The sequence below is a fragment of the Eucalyptus grandis genome, chromosome 5 (assembly GCF_016545825.1).
Source record: "Eucalyptus grandis isolate ANBG69807.140 chromosome 5, ASM1654582v1, whole genome shotgun sequence".
Classification (NCBI taxonomy): domain Eukaryota; kingdom Viridiplantae; phylum Streptophyta; class Magnoliopsida; order Myrtales; family Myrtaceae; genus Eucalyptus; species Eucalyptus grandis.
Genome location: NC_052616.1, coordinates 33,402,663 through 33,425,170, shown reverse-complemented (window position 1 = coordinate 33,425,170; position 22,508 = coordinate 33,402,663). Strand labels below are relative to the sequence as shown.

The 22,508-nt window shown below is 38.5% G+C and overlaps 2 protein-coding genes across 2 annotated transcripts; both read left to right on the top strand.

Moving 5' to 3' along the window:
* Positions 1 to 8,027: 8,027 nt before the first annotated feature.
* Positions 8,028 to 10,739, top strand: LOC120293842 (vegetative cell wall protein gp1-like). Its single transcript, XM_039313614.1, has 2 exons — positions 8,028 to 8,062; positions 10,130 to 10,739. The coding sequence occupies exons 1-2, from the start codon at positions 8,028 to 8,030 to the stop codon at positions 10,737 to 10,739; spliced, it is 645 nt and encodes a 214-aa protein (XP_039169548.1).
* A 3,388-nt stretch (positions 10,740 to 14,127) lies between these two features.
* Positions 14,128 to 15,639, top strand: LOC104447018 (anthocyanidin 3-O-glucosyltransferase 7). The gene has a single exon (XM_010060804.2). The coding sequence runs from the start codon at positions 14,152 to 14,154 to the stop codon at positions 15,541 to 15,543; it is 1,392 nt and encodes a 463-aa protein (XP_010059106.2). The 5' UTR covers positions 14,128 to 14,151; the 3' UTR covers positions 15,544 to 15,639.
* The last annotated feature ends 6,869 nt before the right edge of the window (positions 15,640 to 22,508 follow it).

Sequence of the window (22,508 nt, the reverse complement as noted above, 5' to 3'; positions counted from 1 at the left end):
GTTGAAAGAAACCAAATTCCCGAAGATGGTCTTTCGTATTGTTGAAGAGAAAAAAAGGGGGAGAAGAAATGAGTTGAGAAGGAAATGGCGATGGATGAGAATAAATAGTAAGGAGAAGGTTATTTGATTGGATAACCGACCGAGATACTTTAGATAATAGTGAAAAAGCTATTTGATTGGTCAAAAAGAGAGTTATTTTCAACAATTAGAAAATGTTGGAAACAACTTCTTATCGTAAATACGTCGGCATTTTTCTAAAGTGGTAGATTGATTGGACAATGTAAATGATGATAAATTTCAATAAGCTAATTAATGGAAGGGTGACAATTGAACATTTTAAAGTAATTCAAGATGCAACATTGCACATTGAAGAGAGGTTGAGGGACCTAGTCACATTAATTGTAAATTCAAGGATAATATTACACATGGAACAAAAATTTAGGGACTATTAGTATTATTTTCCCCTTGAAAAAAATTATCTTCCCAGAGGATAACATCATCATCTCGCCCCAGCTGATGTTATGGTCCAACAATAGCGGGTCGCTACTTGTTTACCCTTTCTTTTTGTTCTTCGTCTTGTTTTGGTAAAGAACTACTTAATTTGAAGTATAGCTTTTGCTTACTGAAACTTTGCCTAGGGAAAGAGCATACCTATATGGAAACATAGATAAGAAGAAATGTGCTGGGCAAAAAATATTTGAAAATTTTCGTTTATTTAGGAAAATAGACCCAAACTTTTTTACAAAATAAGAAGGGTTAAAAACATATGACATAGATTTGAATAAAATTATCATTTACTTAAATAATATATATGTGCTCTTTATGGATTTTATTTGAAAATGCTCGGAGATTAAACTATCATTTAGATCAACTGTATTTTATAGAATGATTTGAATTTTAAAACCTCAAACCAAGAGAAAACTGTATCTTGCCAAAACCACAAAGGAATAGTTATTCAAAAACGTAAAAAGGTAGGGTAAGATTTGTGAAAAAAACATAATCGGAAGTAGATTGTGGTAAGCCTCACGGATAGGGAAATTGAATCCCCAAAAGTTGTCTTTCCTCACATAAGAAATGACCCTCCTCGTGTTATGAGGAAAATTGATCATTAAATCTACGACGAAGAAATGGCGAATTGGGAAGAACTCCCACAAGTGATCCTAGAACTCATTGTTCGTCGGCTAGCCACGGAAGAATTTTTGGCTATTCGACAGGTGTGCACCTCATGGCGGACCACTGCCGCCAAGGAGACGTACAATGCGAAATCATGAGCCACACCTAAAGCCCCGTGGCTCATGATTTATGTGTACAACCGAATAGCTGAGTTCTCCAACCCCTCTACAGGGAGAATTTACCCAGTGCAGTTGCCAGGATCTTATTGCCAGACATTATCTACACCAGGATGGATACTCGTGGCAAATGGGTACAGTGAACACCGTATCGCCAATCCACTTTCTTGCATCAGCATTGAACTCCCCGCTTTGGAGAAGCTTCAACACGAACTACATCACATCCACATGATTGATTTGTCCTGGAGCCTTTCTTTGTCCAGGTACTCAGTCATGACTTCTTATGCCGCATAACCAGGGCTTGGGTTTGCCTTTCTCAGATCAGGAGAAGATGCGCGGACGTTAGTGAATCGTGCGACGCCTATGCATTGGTGGACCGTCCTTCAAGTGATTTGTTACCACGGGCTATTTGTGGCATTGGATTCGAAGAGTCAAATAATGACTCTTAACTTGAAAAGGGGTCGTATGGAATCGAGACCAGTTCTAAGGACTGATATTTTTATGATGATGGGGATCCTCTTCTCATTGAATGTTCTGGCTCATTGCTAGGGGCTTGGGCGATACGAGCCGAAAAGTATGATGGACACGTGGAAAAGATTTGAAGTTGATATAAAGAAGGAAATGGGCTTTTTATTTGATGGGTCAAATTAAACCCATCCGCGTATGTTGGGCCAAAACCCAGCCCGTATGTGAAGGGCTCATAAGAAAATATGAAAGTTATTTTCTAAGTGAAAATAACTGTAATATATAAAATAAAAAGTAAAAGGGGATAATCAGAACAACAGCCTTCGGAGAGAAATATGTTTCTCTATTTCCCCCTTGAAGCAGTTCACTCCCTCTCGACGAATGGAATTCCACGGCTACGACAGTACTTGGTAATCAAGATATGTCTGACTCCATGATATACCTTTAATCGATGTTAAATGTTTCTAGGCACGGTTCTGCATTCGTTTTCAGTATTCGATCGTTAAATTATCAGTTCGATTTTTAGGAATCCGTTTCCTACAGAAGGGAACTTAGGAAGAGGTCAAAAGCCTGGGCATGGATCTCTCTTCTTGAATGGCAACTCTTCGTTCTCGGAGGAGTTCAATGCCGAGTCTTGCCTTCCTCGGCTCGAGCCAAACCTCGTCTACTGCGCGGATTACGAAGAAGGTAAGATGAAGTCTTACAGCATGGACGACAGAAACTTCGTGACGTACCTCGATGCAACTAGCAGTTGTCACTTTGATCCAACCCGCAGCAATTGTCTCTTGGATCCAACTAGCAGGCGTCATATCTACGAAGCCGAATGGTTCCCACCTGATTTTTGAACCTAACGTTTGAGTTTTTCCTTTTTCTCAATATGAAGGTTTTGATGTCAAACCTGGGTCCACTGGAATGGCCCATCTCCACCCTTGATCGTTAGGGTCCCATACGTGTGAGCCACGGGATCAACGGTCACTGTCAGTACAAAAACTTCCTCATTTACCGTTTTCGTTAATAGAACATATGTTAGTTGTAGGTATTAGTTTAGATTTTAGTTTTTGTCGATTAATTTCTTGGCACGACATGGATTTGGATTTTTTAAGCGGGAGATTACGGATATACATCTCAAAATTAAGGACATGTGCGCAATTGAAAATGTGAGATATGTTAGGTTATCGTCTAGAGATATTAATTTTTAATTATAAATTGATATCTTACAATCTCTTTACTTTCATATAGTGAGATGATATGAGGGTACTTTGGTCATTGAAAACGGGTTACATATTGTAGAGAGACATAGACAACAATAGATCAAGAGAACTTGGCAACCGGCTGAAAAAACCAACGCTTATCTAATTTTTCTAATTAATTGTAGAAGAAAATATAAACTATTCTTTGAACATAGGTAATTGGACTACATGGAAAGATAGTTCGAAACCTTGGATATCTAACTAGATGTTTGATTGACTTAAATCTTCGTTTGAAATAAAAAAGGAAACAACTAAAAGGGCCTAATAACCTTTTCAAATCATATTGATAAAAAGGCCAAATTATTTTTCGCTCATGTTCTCATCTCGCATGGCAATTATTTGCTTATTAGTCAAATAAATGCCATAGATAGATTACCAGGTTCAAATTCAATTCCCAACAGACCAGTCGAAATTTGGGATTGTCATCCGTAATATTGTTGGAAGTTGCTAAACAGAACATAAAAATGGGAAATAGATGCACTCTCCAATTATTTAGCACGAACAATTGAACCGACCGGAGGGGCACCAGTAAACTTGCACTTATGGCCCTTACTGTGCCAGGACATTGAGGGTACAGGTATGTGCATGCTGCACGTAGTCATAATTATTCTTAGAGTTATTTTTTTAGCCTTTTTTTTTTTTTTACTTTGACCGGGAATTAAAATAAAACTTTGCTTTGCTCGGTATTTACACCGGTGTCGCAATAATTGAGAGTGGATCAACTTGGGATTTTATTCACATGCTATGATATGATAAAATTGCATAAGTGCATGAACTTAGGGTCCATCTGAATCAATTTTTATCTTGCACTTTTTTCTAATCTAAATCTTTGTGTTACATGCATTTGACTCTTGTTCTAACTCTAAACATTTGAAATATGTAATAGTTGACATATGTAGATTCACATGTAGACTTTTTATAATTATTGAAACTTGAGTAATATTTTTCAATTTTATCCCAACCCTAATAAAAAGGGTTAGAGAATAAGCCAAACTCTTCTTAAGAAGCCCTTCTTAAATTCCATCTAATCAAAGCTCTCTAAGACATCTTAGTCATGTCGGAAGAACCTAGAATCTTATCACTCATCCCAAGTCAGTTCTATATAGAATAAACAACTCTCATGCAGGGTAAAGCTACACAAATCTCTAACATGGCATTTGTTAGTAAATTCAGGAAGTTATAGCAAGATGTAATATTAATATATATATATATATATATATTGTGTAAATATGTGAATATCATCAATCAGATGGGGTACAAAAGCTTAGAGGAATCCCTTAGCATTTCGAAGAGACTAATTATGCAAGAATATAGAGGAAGGAAGCCTCCATACAATAGCCAATAAAAATTTTGCCTAGGAAGGCTTACATTATTGGTAGAGTGATGCTTTACCTCTTACAACCTTTCGAATCCTAGCAACGGAAGATGAGGCTCAGTCAATTTGTTTACTGCTTGCGATTGTGTTCCATTCAAATGCAACTCGTCTCTAGGTTTTTGTCCCTGGTGGCCTTGCTCATCCATTGACATTCTAGGTTCCAACCTCTTGCAAAATGCCATATTCCATTTTGTGCCAAAATACTACGCCATACACTACTTGTCTTGGTACACTCAAAGAATAAGTGATTTTTATCTTCTATAATAGTCATACAAAAGTTATACTTAGTATCTACTGAAGACAACCTCCGTGATATGGCTATTGTTGTCGGTAGCCTATCTCCAAACAAGACAACCAATAAAATTATGCTTGCGAATACCCCTAGTCCAAATTAATTGATATCAATGCATGACCGGTCCATCTTATCTAAATTCCTTATATATCTCTTTGCAACAGTATTTTTGGCTAGAACTAATAGGTGTTAGAGTAAGTCTTATCTTAAGAATACATCACCAACTCCAAGCTACTATGCATTTAATGTGATGAACCCAAATACTCCATAAGGATGAGGATGAATGATTGATGAGGCTCTAAAGCATACGACCCATCAATACTCTATTCTAGAGTTTCATATCAAGTAGGCCTAGTCCTCCCTCCTTTTTTAGTGAGCATACCACTTTTCACACAACTTTATGGGATTTGTGAGTTTCAACATTTCCTAAGCATAAGAATTGCCTAATTTTCTTTTCAATCTCATACATAGTTTGCTTTGGTTGGGGAAATATTTGCATCTAGTAAATGCAAATGGAAAAACGTACCGATTTGACCAATTGAAGTTTTCCTGTGTAGCTGATATGATGCATGCCCCATCCATCTATTTTCTGGAATATCTTTTCCGTTAGGTCCTTACAATAGATGCAATATATTTAGTTATTATAAATATAATGAAAGGATAAAATTAGGCATTAACACTATTAAAAGTTGCACGTTGACTATAATGTTCCCTTTTTCTTTACTCTGGTTTGTTAAGAGAATTTGGCCTAGCCTTCTCCGAAAAGATGCTTCCTCAAGTCATTGACCAAACAAGTTTCAGCTAAAAAGCTGAAAGTCAAAGTAGAGAAAGAGACCGATTTTTTTTTTTTAAAGCCTCGGTGAATAGCCGCGCATGATTTTAGATGATTCTACAAAGAACAAGCAAATCAAGAAAGTCATGGGTTAACCTTGAGTAATGGAAACCAAAAATGCTTGGAATTAGAACTTGCGATATACAATCTAGAAGTGTGAGTGCAACAACTCAGTTACCTTGAGGATCGTGAAATAATTACAAATTTTAAGAATCAATTGAATTTAAATCGTCGCTTTTGCAATTGTCACCCTTAACAGTCTGTACGAAGTTGACAGGACTCTTCAACTTTTGATCCCCTTATTCCTCAACAAACTGCATCAGCCTAGTCAACTTACTCCGTATTCTTTTTGCCATTCATAAATACTTAAGACAAAAACTTCGGCAGAAGAACAACCCAAGTGCTAAAACTTGGCACAGGGGGATATTTAAGTGCCAAAACTTTGAAAATGTACATTTAAGTGCCAATTTCGGAATAAAGTGGATCACTTAAGCACCACTCTGGCCAAAATCCGGCCAAATTGCGACGTGGCAATTTTCCAACGAGTTGGGTGCAAAACGACGTCATTTTGCACGTTGATAGTGGCAAAAAAAAAAATACAAAAACGACGTCGTTTTGGCTCGATGTGTAAATAATTAATATAAAAATTAATTAAATTAAATTTAAAACTAAAATTATTTAAAATATTCTAAAAATTAAAAAACTTAAATTAAAAAGAAGGGGGAGGGGGCAAAGGGGGTGGCTGAGGCCGAGCCCTCGTCGCCACCGCCTCTCGCCGCTCTTGGGAAGGGCTGGCGACGGAGGGGGAGGGTCGGCGGGGTCACCGACCCCGGCCAAGGCCTAGCGACCTTGGTCGATGCTCCCCCACCATATCGGGGCAAGGGTCGCCACCCTTGCCACGATTCGGTAAGGGCTTGTGGCCCTCGCCGCCGGTTGGCCGGGGGCCGGCGACCCGCCGACCCTCCCCCTTCCTTCGTCGGCCCTTCTTGGTGGCGGCGGGGAGGTGGCGGCGGCGAGGGCTTAGCCCTCAGCCGCCCCCTCCCCCTTTTAATTTAAGTTTTTAATTTTTTAGAATATTTTAAATAAATTTAGTTTTAAATTAAATTAAATTAATTTTATATTAATTATTTACACATCAAAGCCAAAACGATGTCGTTTTTGCATTTTCTCGCCACATTAGCGTGCAAAACAACACTGTTTTGCACCCAACTCATCGGAAAATTGCTACGTTAGCAATATGACCAGATTTTGGCCGGAGTAGCACTTAAGTGATCCACTTTACTCTTAAACTGATACTTAAGTATACATTTTTGGCATTTAAGTGTCCCTTCGTGCCAAGTTTTAGCATGCTAGGTGTCCCAAACTTCCCAAACTTCAGTACAATAATCATCTGGTCAAGCAATTGCGTCTGTTCTTGGATATCATTCATTCAATTGTTTCGACCATTTTCTATACCAAATCCTATTATGGAGGATTCACATCGCTTCTCCTGTTGTTGTTTCTCCACTTCAATTTACTAAGGATAAAGGAAACGTAGTATACACTTACTGTTGTACCATGTAACATCACAATCAGTGTAAAGCTGTCAATCCAGATTTTCTATTGGTGCTCCCACAAATTATTTTTGTAATCATGTTGTTTCCAAGTGGGTAGCCGGGCTTTCCGTAGATGAAAAAATTGAGTAAAAAATCACATAAATATATTTTTTCAAATTTTTTTCCTAATTTGATGAATTGAAAACATCAGCTCATAGTCTTTTTGTAGTCAAAATTAACACAATAGACGATCAACAAAAAAGTTATGCCCCCTAAAAGTTTGGCCAAATTGGTGTAAAAATCACATGAATATAATTTTTCAAAATTTTTTCACTATTTCATGAATTGAAATGATCGGTTCACTGTTTTTTTTTTTTTTTTTTTTTGGTTGGTGCAAAAATCAAGTTAATGGAATGTTTGATGGAAAAGTTAGCCTTGTAAAAGTTTTGCCAAATTTGTGTAAAAATCACATGTATAAAATTTTAAAATTTCCCCCAGATGGATTGGAAAAATCAGGTCATGGATTTCTCTAAGGCAAAAATCAAGTCAATGAAACATGGGACATAAAAATTATGCCCTAGCTACAAAAATATCCAATGCGTCAAATCAGGATTATTATTTTTTTTTAATTGAGGGTGAGGAAGGGTGAAGAATAAGAATAGTCTCCCAAGTCCGAGTCCCAACTTGAAGATGTGACTGTCCAGCAAGTCGCCGTGCCAACCAGTCCTCAACCACTAAGAGGGCAAGGAAGAGCCGCGGTGATGGCAACAGGTCCGAGCCATCGGTCCTGCCCACTGGGAGGAGCGGGTCAAATTTAAGCTCATCTAGAGCTAGAGAGCGGAAATCGTGGTCCTCGAAAGGTCGCTCAAATTCTGCGGTGGAAAGAGCCTAGACCCTTTGATCCACACGCACGCATTATCTCATTTCAGAATTCCATTGAGTCCGACTTCATCTGCAGCGAGTCGCAATCACCGAATAAGATTAGGAAGATGAAGCGCAAGTTCGTGAAGGGGATTATAGGCAGGTGATTTGAAAAGTAGCCCGTCGACTCCAGCCCATTGAACATGAGAGATGGGGAGGTAAGAGAGGCGCGCGTGAGGGGAGGGAGCGAAGCACCGCGAGTCAGAGGGGCTGGTAACCGATTTTGTCTTCTTCCAGAGATTGGGGTGTTTTTCCTCAGGACGTGGGGGGACAAACGGTGGCGACAGGGAACGATTTTGTGGAGGAGGGGACTACATTTTCTCCATTTTACATCGAGAACACCATTGCGGAATTCTCAGAGAGGGAAGGGAGGCTGTTTTGCGGGGATTGCTCCCACAACGAGATATCTTTCACCGTTGCCTAAATAGGTCGGCAGGGCTTGACGAAGGCCCACAGCGCGTTAACCCTCGCCTAGAGTGAGTGATCTAAGGGAGGATCGCCCACCCTCCCCAAATCAGGCGGTCCTCGGCCATATCACGATGTGGGCTGGCCAATGCGAGGCACCCTTGCTACTGTCTAGTTCAGGGCCGACAACCCCTATCAGCCCTCGTTGAGCCCCTGTTGATGCTTTCTGGTGACAGTGGGGGTGGCGGCAGCCCTTGCCTTTGCCCTTGCTTTTCTTTTTGCTATTTTTTTTTTGCTTGTTGGTATTTTTAAAAAATGCCTTTTTATCTTATAAATTTATTTAATTAAGATTTCGGTTAAAAAAATATGAGTTTACCTAAAATGAAGACATTTTAGTCTTATCTTTGATACTTTAATAACGTCACTTTAATTAAGATTTTGGTTAAAAAGATATTATTCCTTTTTTAGCATACAATGCGTACATAAACAAGAAAGTAATGAATTAACAATAAGTAGAAGTTTTAACTCCTATGTGAAAAAAAAAATGAAAAAGGAAAAGTAATCCAAACATAGATAAAGTCACTTCTACGGAACCCAAAATGCAAACATGTGCAACATAATGTCAGTCAATACAAAAGGTCAATAAGAATCGAGATTTGATTTCATTAGAATTTTCGGAGCGAGCATTGATCAAATATTGAAAGAGACAAAAGTACTTTATACGAGCTTATCTCCCTTAAAGAATCTTTTCACGATTATTCTTAAAGTCTCGCAACTTCAATCGAGTTAATTGAAATCAATGTTTCAGCTGTTTATCTATATAATAACCAGATTAAGAAATAGGGTATAAGACAACACCAATATTAAAAGTACAATAAGTAGTGTCAAATTCAGTCTCTTCTTTAATTAATCAATTATTTTTCTTTATTATATTTGTATATTTGGCTATGAAGTTCCACGAATGCCATTTGTTAAAAGAATCACCTTAATGAATTGATTCAATTGAAGAATAGTATGGTTTCTATTTTGAGTCGAGAACCTCTTACTCGTTATCGTGTAAGATTTTATGAGATCACTATCAATTGTTAAAAAAACTTAAATTATTAAATGAAATCGTGCTATAATATATATATTTAAGCATACATACTGAATAAATGTGGAAGATGCACATATTTGTGCTCCTACTATTGGCCCTAGAAAGATATGCAACTGCAGTGTATCAATTATAAATTTTAAACGAGGAAGATAAACACACTTATTACTTGATCAGTTCCTTGGTTTTGCCAGGATTATAGTAATTATTTGCAAATGAAATTGTTAAATAAGAAAAGAAAGAATCTAACTCGCTATTTCAACACTTGGAACGCTTCATTTATTGGATGAGAAAAATTGGTGCTGTTGGCGGACATAATAATGCTACCTTTTTTTTTCTGTAATTAAAATTATTAATGACTGTTCGTTCATTTCTTTATTATTTACTATCATTTCTTTTAGCAATGTGTTATTAAATCGATGGAGAATATTCGGGAAGAAATCTTCGGATAAGCTACAAAAACCTAATTCCTTTCCCCGTGGAAGGCTGTCCGCGTATGGCAAGGGGGGGCTTTATCTCGATTTTGAGGTCAAGAAATTCGTGCATAAAAGAGTAAATTTTCCTTCGAGGGGACAGCAGCAACAGTGAAACAGCAGAGAGAGGAACGTCAGGGGACGTGAGGCAGAGCTGAGAAAAAAAGAAAAAGTGAAGAATACTGTTCTTCTTCTTCAGCAAGCCTGCCCTCCGCCTACTGCCCGAGCCGCCGGCCGCCACTGCTCCTACGCCCCCTGCGCCGCCCGCGTCCGGTCGCCAGCCATCGCCTCCCCCGCCTCGCCTGGAGCCCGCGCCGGCCCGCGACCCGCCTGCTCGTAACTCCGTCTCCCTCGTCGCGGCCCACCATCTCCGCGCATCGACCGAGCGCCGACCCCCTGCACGCCAGTCCGAGTCACTCCCCTCCGAGCGACGCTGCTGCAGCCCGACGCCAGAAGCAGCACCCCCCTCCGTCGCGCCTCCGTTCCTGTTCTGTCGTGCTTCCGCCGCTACCGCACCCCTGTTGCAGCAACCGCCGAGACGCTTGCAGCCCGGAGCACCAGCAGCACCTTTGCCTGAGCACCAGCACTCGAGCCTCCGCCGTGCCGACGCCAGTAGCTTGCTCCCCGCCTCCGCTGGTCACCGCTTCCGCGCGCTTGCCCTGTCGCGTCTCCGCCCCTGCTTCGCCGCGCCCCCGAAGCCCACGACCTGCAGCATCCCGCGAGCACCGCCTCCGCCTTGCTGCCGCGCCTCCCTCTGCCCGACGCCGCTGCTCGCCGTCGCAGCAGCACCTTCGCTCGAGCCCGCCTAGCTCCGCCAGCCGCCGCCCCCTTCCGAGCGACGCCACCACAGCAGCTCGTTGCCCGCCGCGAGCTTGCTGCCCCTCGCCGGAGCTCCGACGACCGCGCCCACCGCCCACGGTTGTCCGTTGCCACAGCAGCCCCTTCATCGAAGCACGCCGAGTCCCCATCGTGGGTCACGAGCCGCAGTTTGCTAAGCCTCGTTTGGAAGCCAAAATTCAAATTAGGTAGATTTTTTTTTATAAATATTTTGTTTCTTTGTTTGAAATATTTCTTGATGCATGATTAAAATTCCCGATGTACACCACCCGCCACGTGTGGCTCAGCAGTGGCGCTAGACTTCCATCGAGGAGGTCAGTGTTGAAGCTCTTGCAACGCAAGTTGCAAGAAAAAGGCCAGCTTGAGACTCTTGGCGACTTACCCGGTGTCGCGTGTGTGTTAAAGACACGTCGCCCAGTGGTTTACTTCCGACTGCCTTAGGCCGTGCGGGGTTCCTTGGTTACCAAAAAAAAAAAAAAAAAATTCCCGATGTACTGTCTAATTCGTAACACACATGAATTTTTTTTATTACAACTATAAGGCTTTAGATGGAATAATTAATCACGTGGAAATAAAAATGATATCTTGATTTTTAAGGTTTAAGATCAATTTATCGATTTTATTAGCGAAATAATCAAGTTTGATTAGATATCGTTTCCAAATTCAAACGATGAATAATATCTTTGATGACCATGAATGATTTGGTACTTATCTTTTAATTTCTTTGTTTTTTTTTTTTTGTGACCCGGGAACCCCCGAAGAACCGGCAACCGGCAGGGTTAACCGGGGCTACCGAGCCGCTATCACAGGCCGAGCCGCAAGTGAGTTGCGCAATGGAGACGCAGGGTTTTGAACCCCTCCCCTCTCGTTGAAGGGAGTTTTAATTGCTTTGTTTATCCCAAAAATACAAAAAAGATTGTATTTGCATATCATGTAGATTAGAATTGATTCCCTAGATAGAATTGCATAATAAAATAGTTAGATTCTTTTCTAATTATATTAGAATGCATGTTTAGATGATATCTAGGTTAGATGGTACCTTGGACTTAAATTGCATGTCGAGATAAATTTCTAAGTTAAGATAGGATTCAAATTAGTCTATTTCCTAACTTAAAGTAGATAATATCTCACTTTAATTGGATTTTTATTTTTAGTAATTTTTAATTACGAATTTTTATTAAAAAATAAAGACACAAAAAATATCATGCGCATGTCATACATAATTAGATTAATGAAATGCATGTCATTTAGTGATTGTTGCTTGGTCCATTTAATTAGAAATTGCAAGTCATTAGATTTAGATCATTTGGTTAAATTGCATTGCACATAGATTAGATTTTATTAAACAAAAGAAAATTGTTAAAAAAATATTGAGTGACTGTATGTTAATTAGAAATCATATCTAGGGCTTTTGATGTGAATTGAGCTAACATTGCAGATGCTTTCGTTTTTCTTTTTTGGTGACCCGGGAATCTCGTACGGTCGGTGCAGATGCTTTCGTTACTACAAGGTAAGTCCCGTAATTTATTCATTGCTTTCTTGGGTGTTAAATTTGTGGTTTGCGCACCCACATGATCACCTCACATGTTAGGGATGTAAATTAAAATCAATTCAAGTTGCTTGCAAAATATTTTTTCAAAATAAAATAGAAAGGTACCGAAAGGGCGTTAGGGAAATCTAGGGTAATCAAGTCCCCAAACTCATAATCTTTGGTTCGTAGAAGTAAAGTAAATCTTCCGCTACTTTACTTGGATTTCTAATCGACCCCCAAAAAATAGTTTAGTGACGACTCATAATTAAAAATCAATTGCATGTTAAAAACTTAAACCCATGTTGCGAATTGATATAAGCTTGGGAAAACCCGAGCTAAGTTTAGGCTTGGTAATCCATTAGCCAAACCCTCGGTGGTGCACCCGGGGTTAAGTCGCGACAGCTGGTCTTGGTGGCGCGGTTGTGCTGTTCGTGCTATTCCTGTCATTGTTCGTTCATTTCTTTATTATTTACTATCATTTCTTTTTTGGGTGGGCGGGACAATGATTGGTTGGTCTTGGTGGTGCGGTTGTGCTGCTCCTATTCCTGTATGAATTGCGTAAAATTCTACGGCCCATTTCAAGTATTTTTTATTTGAGTTAATGCCTTGAAAAATTCCACATTGATACATCGACTACAAATTTACTCCAAACTAATTTAACCCTAAACTAATACACATTTGACAAATTTACCCCAAACTGATATAATTGTGATGAATTTACCCTCTGTTAGTTTCCGTCAAATAACTAAGTTAAATGACATATGACAATGGATTGGTATACTTATTTGAGATTTTACTTTTCGTTTGTCATAATTATACAATTTTGTAATTTTTGTGACATTAATCCAATTTAATGGAGGGTTTATATGTCACAAATATACAAGTTTAGGGTTTTTGACGGTTGAATAAATTAATTTAAGATAAATTTGTTGCAAACATATCAGTTTGACATTTTTTATGATTAGTTGGGTTAAATTTGTCATAGATGTACTAGTTTGGGGTTTTTCATAATCAAAAAATTAGTTTTTGGTAAATTTGCCATACGTGTACTAGTTTGGAGTTTTTCGGGATATTAACCCTTTTTATTTAAAGAAAATATGACTAGTAATTTACTTGTCAGGTAATGAATTAGCAAGTTATCAACCCTGTAATAAAATTATTGATTTTATATAAATTAATAATTTTTAAATTTTTATAAGTGTGATCCATAAGTTGCCAACAATTTAATGGATTTACCAAAGTAAAAATTAATCAATAGTGTACCAACTTCTAAATTTTACAAGTATGGCTAATAAATTTCTCGCACTATAGTAAATTTGCTAGTGTTAAATTAAATAGTAAGATAGAAATATCTGTCAAATTTCTCAAGTGTCCTTAGAATGTTAACAACATTTTAATAAATTTACGAACGTCAAACATAGTTTTGTTGAAGTGGTTCGACTTGTAATTTTACAGTAAAGGAATGGTGTCTCTGGTCTTTTTATGGCAGCGTTGGGACTTAAAAAGAAGTCCTAGAAAAAAAATTGACGGTCACGGCAAAATATATAAGAAGAGAGAAGCGGGACCGAAGAAGAGAGAAAACATTGACTGAAAAGAGGCCGAGAAGAAATCCGGAAGAAAAACACGGAAAAGAGAAGTTTGTGGAAGTGACTTTTGTGCTGGAAATTTGTTGATAGTAAGTGAACTTGTTCTTGTGTTTAAATATTATTAGTTGCTAAATGCATTTATACTAGGTAGTTTTTGTGGAAGTATTTTGATTAAAATGGTCGTCCAAATTGAGCTCAAACTGTTTTTGACGATTCTTTTCCATATATATTCGTAGTCTTGAAGATTTTGATTGGATCGGGTTCAAAATGTCAACGGAAAAGCACGTCGCCGTCCTTATGTTTCCATTCACTGGCCACGCTCTGCCTCTCGCCAACCTCGTCCGTAAGTTAGCGGAAACTGTTACGGACGTCCATTTCTCTTTCTTGAGCACGGCCATGTCCAACCGCGATCTCTTCCCCCCTTCATCGAGAGCTGAGCTGCCGCCCAACATCATGGTCTATGACATCAACAATGGATTGCTGGCTGGTCATCACGGAGCGACGATGGAGGAACTGGCAGAGCAAACGAAAATGTTCCTCAAACAAGCTCCAAAGAGTTTTCGAGCTGCCATCAATGCCGCAGAGAGAGATGCAAGGAAGAAGGTGAGTTGTCTGTTTAGTGATGCTTTCTCACTTCCCGCAGGCGAAATCGCCAAGGAAATGCACGTTCCATGGGTGACGTTCTGGGTCCCGTCTCCATGCTTTCTGTCCGCTTACATCCACGCCGAGGTCCTTCGTCAGCTCTGGCTTGGAAACTCCTGCGCTGGCATGGCGGTGGCAGAGGCCGACGACAAGGCCCTGGATATGGTACGAGGGTTATCATTGTTTCACATTTCAGATATCCCAGCCCATATTCTCCAAGACCCGACTACGTTGCCAGAGCCAAACTTTTCCCACCAGTTGGTGCGCATGCTGTCATGTGCCACGGCCGTCATCATGAACTCCTTCGTCGAAGCGAACCCGGCACCTCTAATAGCAGACCTCAAGTCCAAGTTCAAGATGCTCCTCCATGTAGGGTGCCCCACGGTGTCTTTCTCACCGCTACCGGTGATAACAAGCTCAGACTCTGACCCTACCGGTTGCTTAACGTGGCTAGATACCAAAGACCATCGGACCGTGGCATATGTGTGCTTTGGGACGGTAGCTGTACTGTCACCTACTGAGCTATCCGCTCTTGCCGGGGCCCTCGAATCCACCGGGACCCCATTCCTATGGTCTATCAAGGAGAACATGATGGTCCACTTGCCCGAAGGGTTCTTGGAGAGGACGGGGCAGCGTGGGAAGATAGTGTCGTGGGCCCCGCAGAGCCGGGTGTTGAGCCACCCAGCGTGCGGGGTGCATGTGACACACTGCGGGTACAACTCGGTGTTTGAGAGCGTGGCGGGGGGCGTGCCGATGATATGCAGGCCGTTTTGGACGGACAACATGATGAACGGAAGGTTGGTGAAGGAATGGTGGAAAATTGGAGTGGGAGTGGAGGGAGGGACCATTACAAAGAGTGGGATGGTGAAGGCATTGGAGGTGGTGTTGAGAAGTGAGGACGGGAAGGAGATGAGGAAGAAGGCTGGTGAGCTTAGAGAAAGATTGGTGGATGCTTCCGGACCTGGAGGAAGTGTTCAAGCTGATTTCATGACTCTTGTGGAGTTGATTTCTACTTAATGACATGTTTCATTTCTATTTCGCTTTGTATGCTTTGTGGGGATGTGTGATCCTTTGTTGGAGACGCCGGTCTGCATAAAGGATGTTTGTTTTACTTTGTGGAAGATTTAAATTGATCTTTTGATGTGATAGCTAGCCAAGTTGATTTCTTTGGAATTTTTTCTTCCATGGTCGGGTAAGTGAGAAAGATGGGTTTTGTGCCTTTAAAAAATACTTCTTTTTCGGCAATTGGTTCATGTTACTGCCAAATAATCTTCGCCCTTTTAATTGAGACTATGATTGTACAAATAAATATCATTGGCTTAAGTCAATACTTGATGGACGTTTAGCAATTTAAACATGTCATGAAAAAGAGAACCAATAGAAAGAATATTTTCATTGATTGTACTGAAAGTGTAATCTAGTTGAGAAGTGTGTTGGTATTATAGTTTGTGCTTAGGTGTGTGATAGTGAGATCTATCTATTTGAGTATAAGCATAACCTCCTTCGGGAAGTTGTGCTTGAGTATAAGCGGCACAAACTATTGTAATTCCTAAGACTGCTGATGAAATCCAACCAGTAGACTACTAGTTTCGATGAATGGATGTAAACTTACATCAAGCCAAACCACTATAAAACTCTGTGTACATCATTCTATAAGTCTCTGCTTAGGTGTGTGATAGTGAGATCTATCTATTTGGGTATAAGCAGAACCTCCTTCGGGAAGTTGTGCTTGAGTATAAGCGGCACAAACTATTGTAATTCTTAAGACTGCTGATGAAATCCAACCAGTAGACTACTAGTTTCGATGAATGGATGTAAACTTACATCAAGCCAAACCACTATAAAACTCTGTGTACATCATTCTATAAGTCTCTGCTTAGGTGTGTGATAGTGAGATCTATCTATTTGGGTATAAGCAGAACCTCCTTCGGGAAGAAGTGCTTGAGTATAAGCGACACAAACTATTGTAATTCCTAAGATTGCTAATGAAATCCAACCAGTAGGCTACTAGTCTCGATGAATGGATGTAAACTTATATCAAGCCAAACCACTATAAAATTCTGCGTACAACATTTTATAAGTCTCTGCTCTTATCTATTATTATCTAATAGAAGTGCTCTGCACTTGGTATAATCGCATGTTCTTGCTTATATTAACTTAATTCTTTTTACATTAAGTTATTCTGCTTACATCAGACTTGGCTTTTACAATATCATAAGTTAGTGAAGTTTTCTTAAAATCACCAATTCACCCCCTCTCGGCGATATTGTTAGCCATCACAATATCTACGTGAATTTTAATTTAAAAACTATTGACATGTGACATGAATTTAAATCCAATCTAGCTCATTTGTTTTGCAAAAAATGAATAATTTGGAAAAATAATTTCCTAAAAATGATTACTTGCATCTTTTGAAATAATTAGTCAATAAAAATGTTTTCATTAATGACAATAGTTTATGTCTATACATTTTCATGGACAATAAAAAAAATTTGTTTATCCATTTTTGTAAGGATGTAAGGAGAATTTTAGAGAAATGTTTTTCAAATCATTCATTCTTAATCAAACAAATGCACCTTAGATGTAAACAAATCCTAATGATGGACAAAAGAATTATGAACTAATCTAACATGACATGCGATTTGATTTATATGTCCTAAATTAACGTGCATTTGAAAACTAAAATGAAATCCAAGTGACATGTGTGCTCTGTTAATTAAATTGGATTGAATGCAACCTATATGACATTCTAATGACATGAAATATCGTTAATCATGAATTAATCCAATTATTCAACTATATGAGATTACTTTTTATTTGTGTGTTTTCTTTTTTATAGAAATTAAACTGTATGCAATGCATGAGATGCAATTATGACATGACCCTAGAGCATATGACTACTGAGTAACATGTAAATGGAATTTATGAAACTAATTAATTTTAGATGAGATATAATGCAATATTTCTTAGATCTTTTTTGGAAACTAAAATGGGAAACTGCATAAATCTAGATAATGACCTAAATTAAACTAGGAAATTGCTGTCTCCATCCAATTGCCTTGGTGTCATAGGGTGCAGACCCGCCATCCCCTATGGCGTCATAGAGTAATTGAACTACACCATCACTGGGAGTGTTTCCTTGAAACCTTATACCATAGATATAGCATTGATCTCCCAATTTCTCACTTAGATTATCTCTCAAAAATTGAAACAAACACACTTGAGCTACTCGCCAGAGAATTGTTGTGCATAACATATCCCAAAATAAAGAATCAAAGATAAGGAAATTATATCTAATCACTCAAACTTTTTTTTTTCACTTTATTCACCGAGCCTTAACCAAGGCAAAATCTGACACTTGGAGACACTCTGTAATGGTTTTTGGTAAGTTTGGTAAGTTGACGTTTCTTAGTCAACTTTCCTCGAGGAAGTTGCATTAGTTATTTAAAAAAAAAAAAAACACTTGACGGCGGTTCGTAAATCGTACTCTACTAACAACATGATATGATTAATATATATTGACTTGACAATTAATTATCACATTCCGCTAGTCGCGGATCTTTTGCTCTTCAGGCATTAAAAAAATATGAACATGGAGGTGACTTTTTTTTTGAACTAACATGGAGGTAACATGGAGGTGACTTGACAACGTCTATTTTGCGAGGGACCAGGAAAGGAAGAAAATTATACGAGCTTGGAGATTTCTCGGTGATCATTACCTACCATATTTTTTTCTCTTTTCAAGTAAACTATAGAGGTTCTTACATTATATAACGTCAGTAATCATTTAGTTTCATTTTTCAGAGTGAGGGGTTAGTCAAATCTTTTGATTCAACGAACCCCGATGAATAGGATAAGCAAATTCCCCGGTCCAAATACATCAAGTAATGTGCGCCTATGGATGCATTATGGAGAATGATGATCTTTTCATATTCATATAAAAGAAGACTCCATAGGCTAATTCATTGTATATACTAACAAGTATTCAAATAAGTAGATCAGACATTGAACAAGTCAAAATCAATGGAATCTCGCAATCTTTATATTTGTATGTTAGAGATACTCAAGGACATAAGTACAATCCCTAATTATTTTTATCAAGATATATTGAAATATTAATGATAATCAATTATCATAAATCAAAAAATTAAAATGCTCTAGTTCCTTCATTATGGAACTCTAGGGTTTTCTCTTTTCACTTTAATTTTTACACAGCTTTTTGTTTCAATCTCCATGGGGGAGGGTTTGAGCTAGATCCCTCCTACCCCTCCCTTTTTCCTTTTTCTTGGGCTAAGTTGGTTCTCTATTCTCTTTTTCTTGCTTTTTTTTTTTTCTCATTTGTGGAGTTTTTCTCTTTTGATTTAGTCTAGATTAGGAGCTTTTCCCCCATTTCGAGAGGTTTCTATCCCAATCTAATCTAAATTTTGAGATTTTTGCGTTTATGATTTTGGGGTTTCGCTTTTCTCAGATTTCATTAATATACAAGTGCAATTTCAAAGAAAATTAGAGGAGTTATGTAAATATTTAGCTCTCACAAATGTCAAATCTTTCCTCATTCAACGTTGTTTCTCTAAACGGCAATGATGTTGGGAACAATGAATTTAGGCATGCACCACCGAAAGGTAAAACTATCACAATAGATGGGGATCAAGGTATATGCTCATCACTGAAGACAAATTTGGTAATCGGCCACCCATTTTAGTTTGAAGAAATCATAAATCTGCTCTTTTAATGTGACTCTTAACCTCGTTTGGATGACTCCTTCAGTTATCAAGAGCTGCTTTTGTTTTGAAGTTGTCTGAAGTTTACCTTGGTTTTCAATTGGACGGCGATGTTTTTCTCTTGTATTTCTATAGAAATGAATGAGCTATTGCTATGACAAAAAAAAAGACTACATAAATCAAAGACATGCCAAATCAAGGAAAATATGAAGAATCCTCTGATTATCTTTAATGTTGTGTATCAAAATTTGTTTCTGTGTTGGAGAAAATCAATCCGTTTGGGTGGTATGCCAAAAGAGGTTTTGATGATGAATCAATGAGGCGCCAAGGTGATCCGACTTCGAGCGAATGAAAAGCAATGAAGATCATTCCATTGTTTCATACTCAAGCACAAACCGATCAAATGGGGCTTGGATGGAACGTGAATCCTCCATCGAACTAGGTGTAAGGATATGTTAACTGACTGGAACTGCAATAATCTGGAATCGCAGTACATCGAAATGAAAATTTATGATAGGAACTAAAAATTACGCGAAAGTGAAATGCGAAGGAAATGAAAAGTTTGAGTCTTGGTCGAAGCGTGCGTGTCCCGGTTCAATCCCGTGGCCTTCCTATACGTGCGGGGTAAGTTACTCATATTTAATTGAAATTCGGCTCAATTTCCCGTGTAACTACTCCAACACCTTGCGTCCGGTCTTTCATTACACGCCTTTGTCAGATCACACATGGCCATGCACATATTCCACTTCTTGATATTGCCGACCTTCGCATGTTAAACTTCAGCAAATCTAGCATCACTTTCTTAACAAGACGAAAAGCGAGTATTCCGCAGGAGAAAGAGACACGGAGAGGGAATCGTGGGAATCTCGAACCAACTGGATTCCTTGGTGGCATATCCACTATTCAGATGGCGAAAGTCAAACCTAATACAAAAGGTACAATATACGTACATTATTTGACCTTTTGAATAAGAGTCAAGAAGACCTTATGAAAATGGAATATTTTCGCATAGAAGATGTAAAACAGATATTGGACTGGACAGTCTAGAAATAGAAAAAGCATTTCACAACCCATTTACCAAAGAAAAATTGGAAATCGTCTTTTTTTCTTTAATTTCTTTTATAAAAAAAGAAGAAGATGAAATGGGCTTTTATTTCAACTTTAGCATAATTTAATTTATATATTCGAAATAAATCCAAAATTTAATTGAATAGATGTATCTAGGGAAAATTCACTTTGAAGCGACTATTCCCTAGATACCTAAGTTGTGATATTTTATTTCACAATTGAATCAATTGAAAAAAGACCTAAAGTTAGGGATTTATCAATAGGTAATGTTGCTCCAATACCCAACCAAAGGGCCACTAGGGTACCAATCAAAAAAGACAGTTGTCGCTCTTTGGACGACAAAATGGATTTTGAAATTTATTAACATTCTCCAAAAAAGGTACTGTTAATAATCCTGCAGGTACTAAAACCATTCAAAGAACACCCAATAACTTATTAGGTATTGTACGAAGTATTTGAAATACAGGAAAGAAATACCATTCGGGTAATATTTCCAAAGGTGTTGCAAATGGATCGGTAGGTTCACCAATCATTGATGGTTCTAGAACCGCTAAGCCTACGTTACACGCAATAGTACCTAAAATTACTACTGGAAAAATATATAAAAGATCGTTGGGCCATGCGGGTTCTCCATAATAATTATGACCCATCCCTTTAGCCAATTTAGCTCTTAATACAGGATCATTTAAGTCAGGTTTTTTAGTTATTGGGATAGGTGAATTCTTATAGATCCATCCTCCGAAGGAATCGGACATGATAATTTTTCATCATCCGGCTCGAGCAAGAATCAAATAAATCAAATGGATCCATATCCATAGAAAATAAATCTATATGTTATAAAATCTATATAGTAGCCACACATATATCACTGATTCTATGTAAGAATAAATTGATCGGATTCCATTTTTTACAATTGCATTGCAACTTGCAACTACCCATTGCAAGGAATTTCGTTCTTACAAGTAAATGCTCAAGACCCAAGTAAGCTTACAAAGTTCATCGTGATCAAGTGCTTTTGGGTCGTCTCAGACCTTGCAATTCAACTTATCCCCCAAATATCTTGAAACTTTTTATTTTACCTTAAATGCAAATGATTTACTTGTTACTAATATAGTCTAGCCTCTACTCTTCTTTCTTTAGACCCCTTGTTTCACTCTGATAGTATCATAAATCAGGTCGATACAGAGGAAATGGCTGCATTTCTATACTATTAAGTAAGTAAAATAGCTAAAACAAAATCTGTCTTAAGTCACATTACTTATCCTACTGGATCTTACAGAGCCTGTTCATGTACGATATGATCGGGTCTGATCATAGATCATAGAAAAGATTCTCTTCAAACAAACCAGTCTTATCCCCTGTATAGGGCTTTTACGGGGTGGTTGGAACAAAGACACATTTGGTTGTGAATTCCAATGTGGCAAATAAAGGCATATATCTATCTGCACGGCCCAATCAATAGTTCAAGTCACACACTCCCATAATCCATTTTCTCTTCGGAGAATTCCCTTCAACTATTCGTGTCAAATAAAGAATACTAGATTGTATAGTTGAAGGAAAATATCCAAATACATGTCTTATTCTTTTCAATAATCCATATTTGTAGCAATGAAATACTATTGTTCCTCCTCAAGTGAGAAATGATTGATTACAAATATCTATGATCTATATTCTCTATAAAGGACCATAAATACCTTGCTTACGTATCATTAGAAAATGCATTAACATAAACACGGCAGTAAGAAGAGGTAATACAAAAGTGTGTAAACTATAAAAACGAGTCAAAGAGGATTGTCCCACACTAGCACTTCTGCATAATAACTCTACTAAAGGGGATCCTATTACAGGAATAGCTTCCGATACACCTGTTACAATTTTGACTGCCCAATAACCAATTTGGTCCTAAGGTAAGGAATAACCAGTTATACCAAAGGATGCGGTCAATATAGCTAGAACCACACCTGTAACCCAAGTTAATTCGCGAGGTTTTTTAAAACCACCAGTGAGATACACACGAAATACGTGCAGGATCATCATTAGGACCATCATACTTGCCAACCATCGATGAACTGATCGAACTAACCAACCAAAGTTAGCTTCAGTCATTATGTATTGAACAGAAGCAAAAGCCTTAGTAACAGTTGGACGGTAGTAAAAAGTCATAGCAAACCCCGTAGCTACTTGTACTAAAAA

Bases quoted from the DNA above. Each gene is read 5' to 3' on its own strand.
- LOC120293842 (XM_039313614.1), top strand. From the start codon at position 8,028: ATGAAGCGCAAGTTCGTGAAGGGGATTATAGGCAG. The intron at 8,063-10,129 runs GTGATTTGAAAA...CTTCTTCTTCAG, and splicing joins GTGAAGGGGATTATAGGCAG to CAAGCCTGCCCTCCGCCTAC.
- LOC104447018 (XM_010060804.2), top strand. From the start codon at position 14,152: ATGTCAACGGAAAAGCACGTCGCCGTCCTTATGTTTCCATTCACTGGC.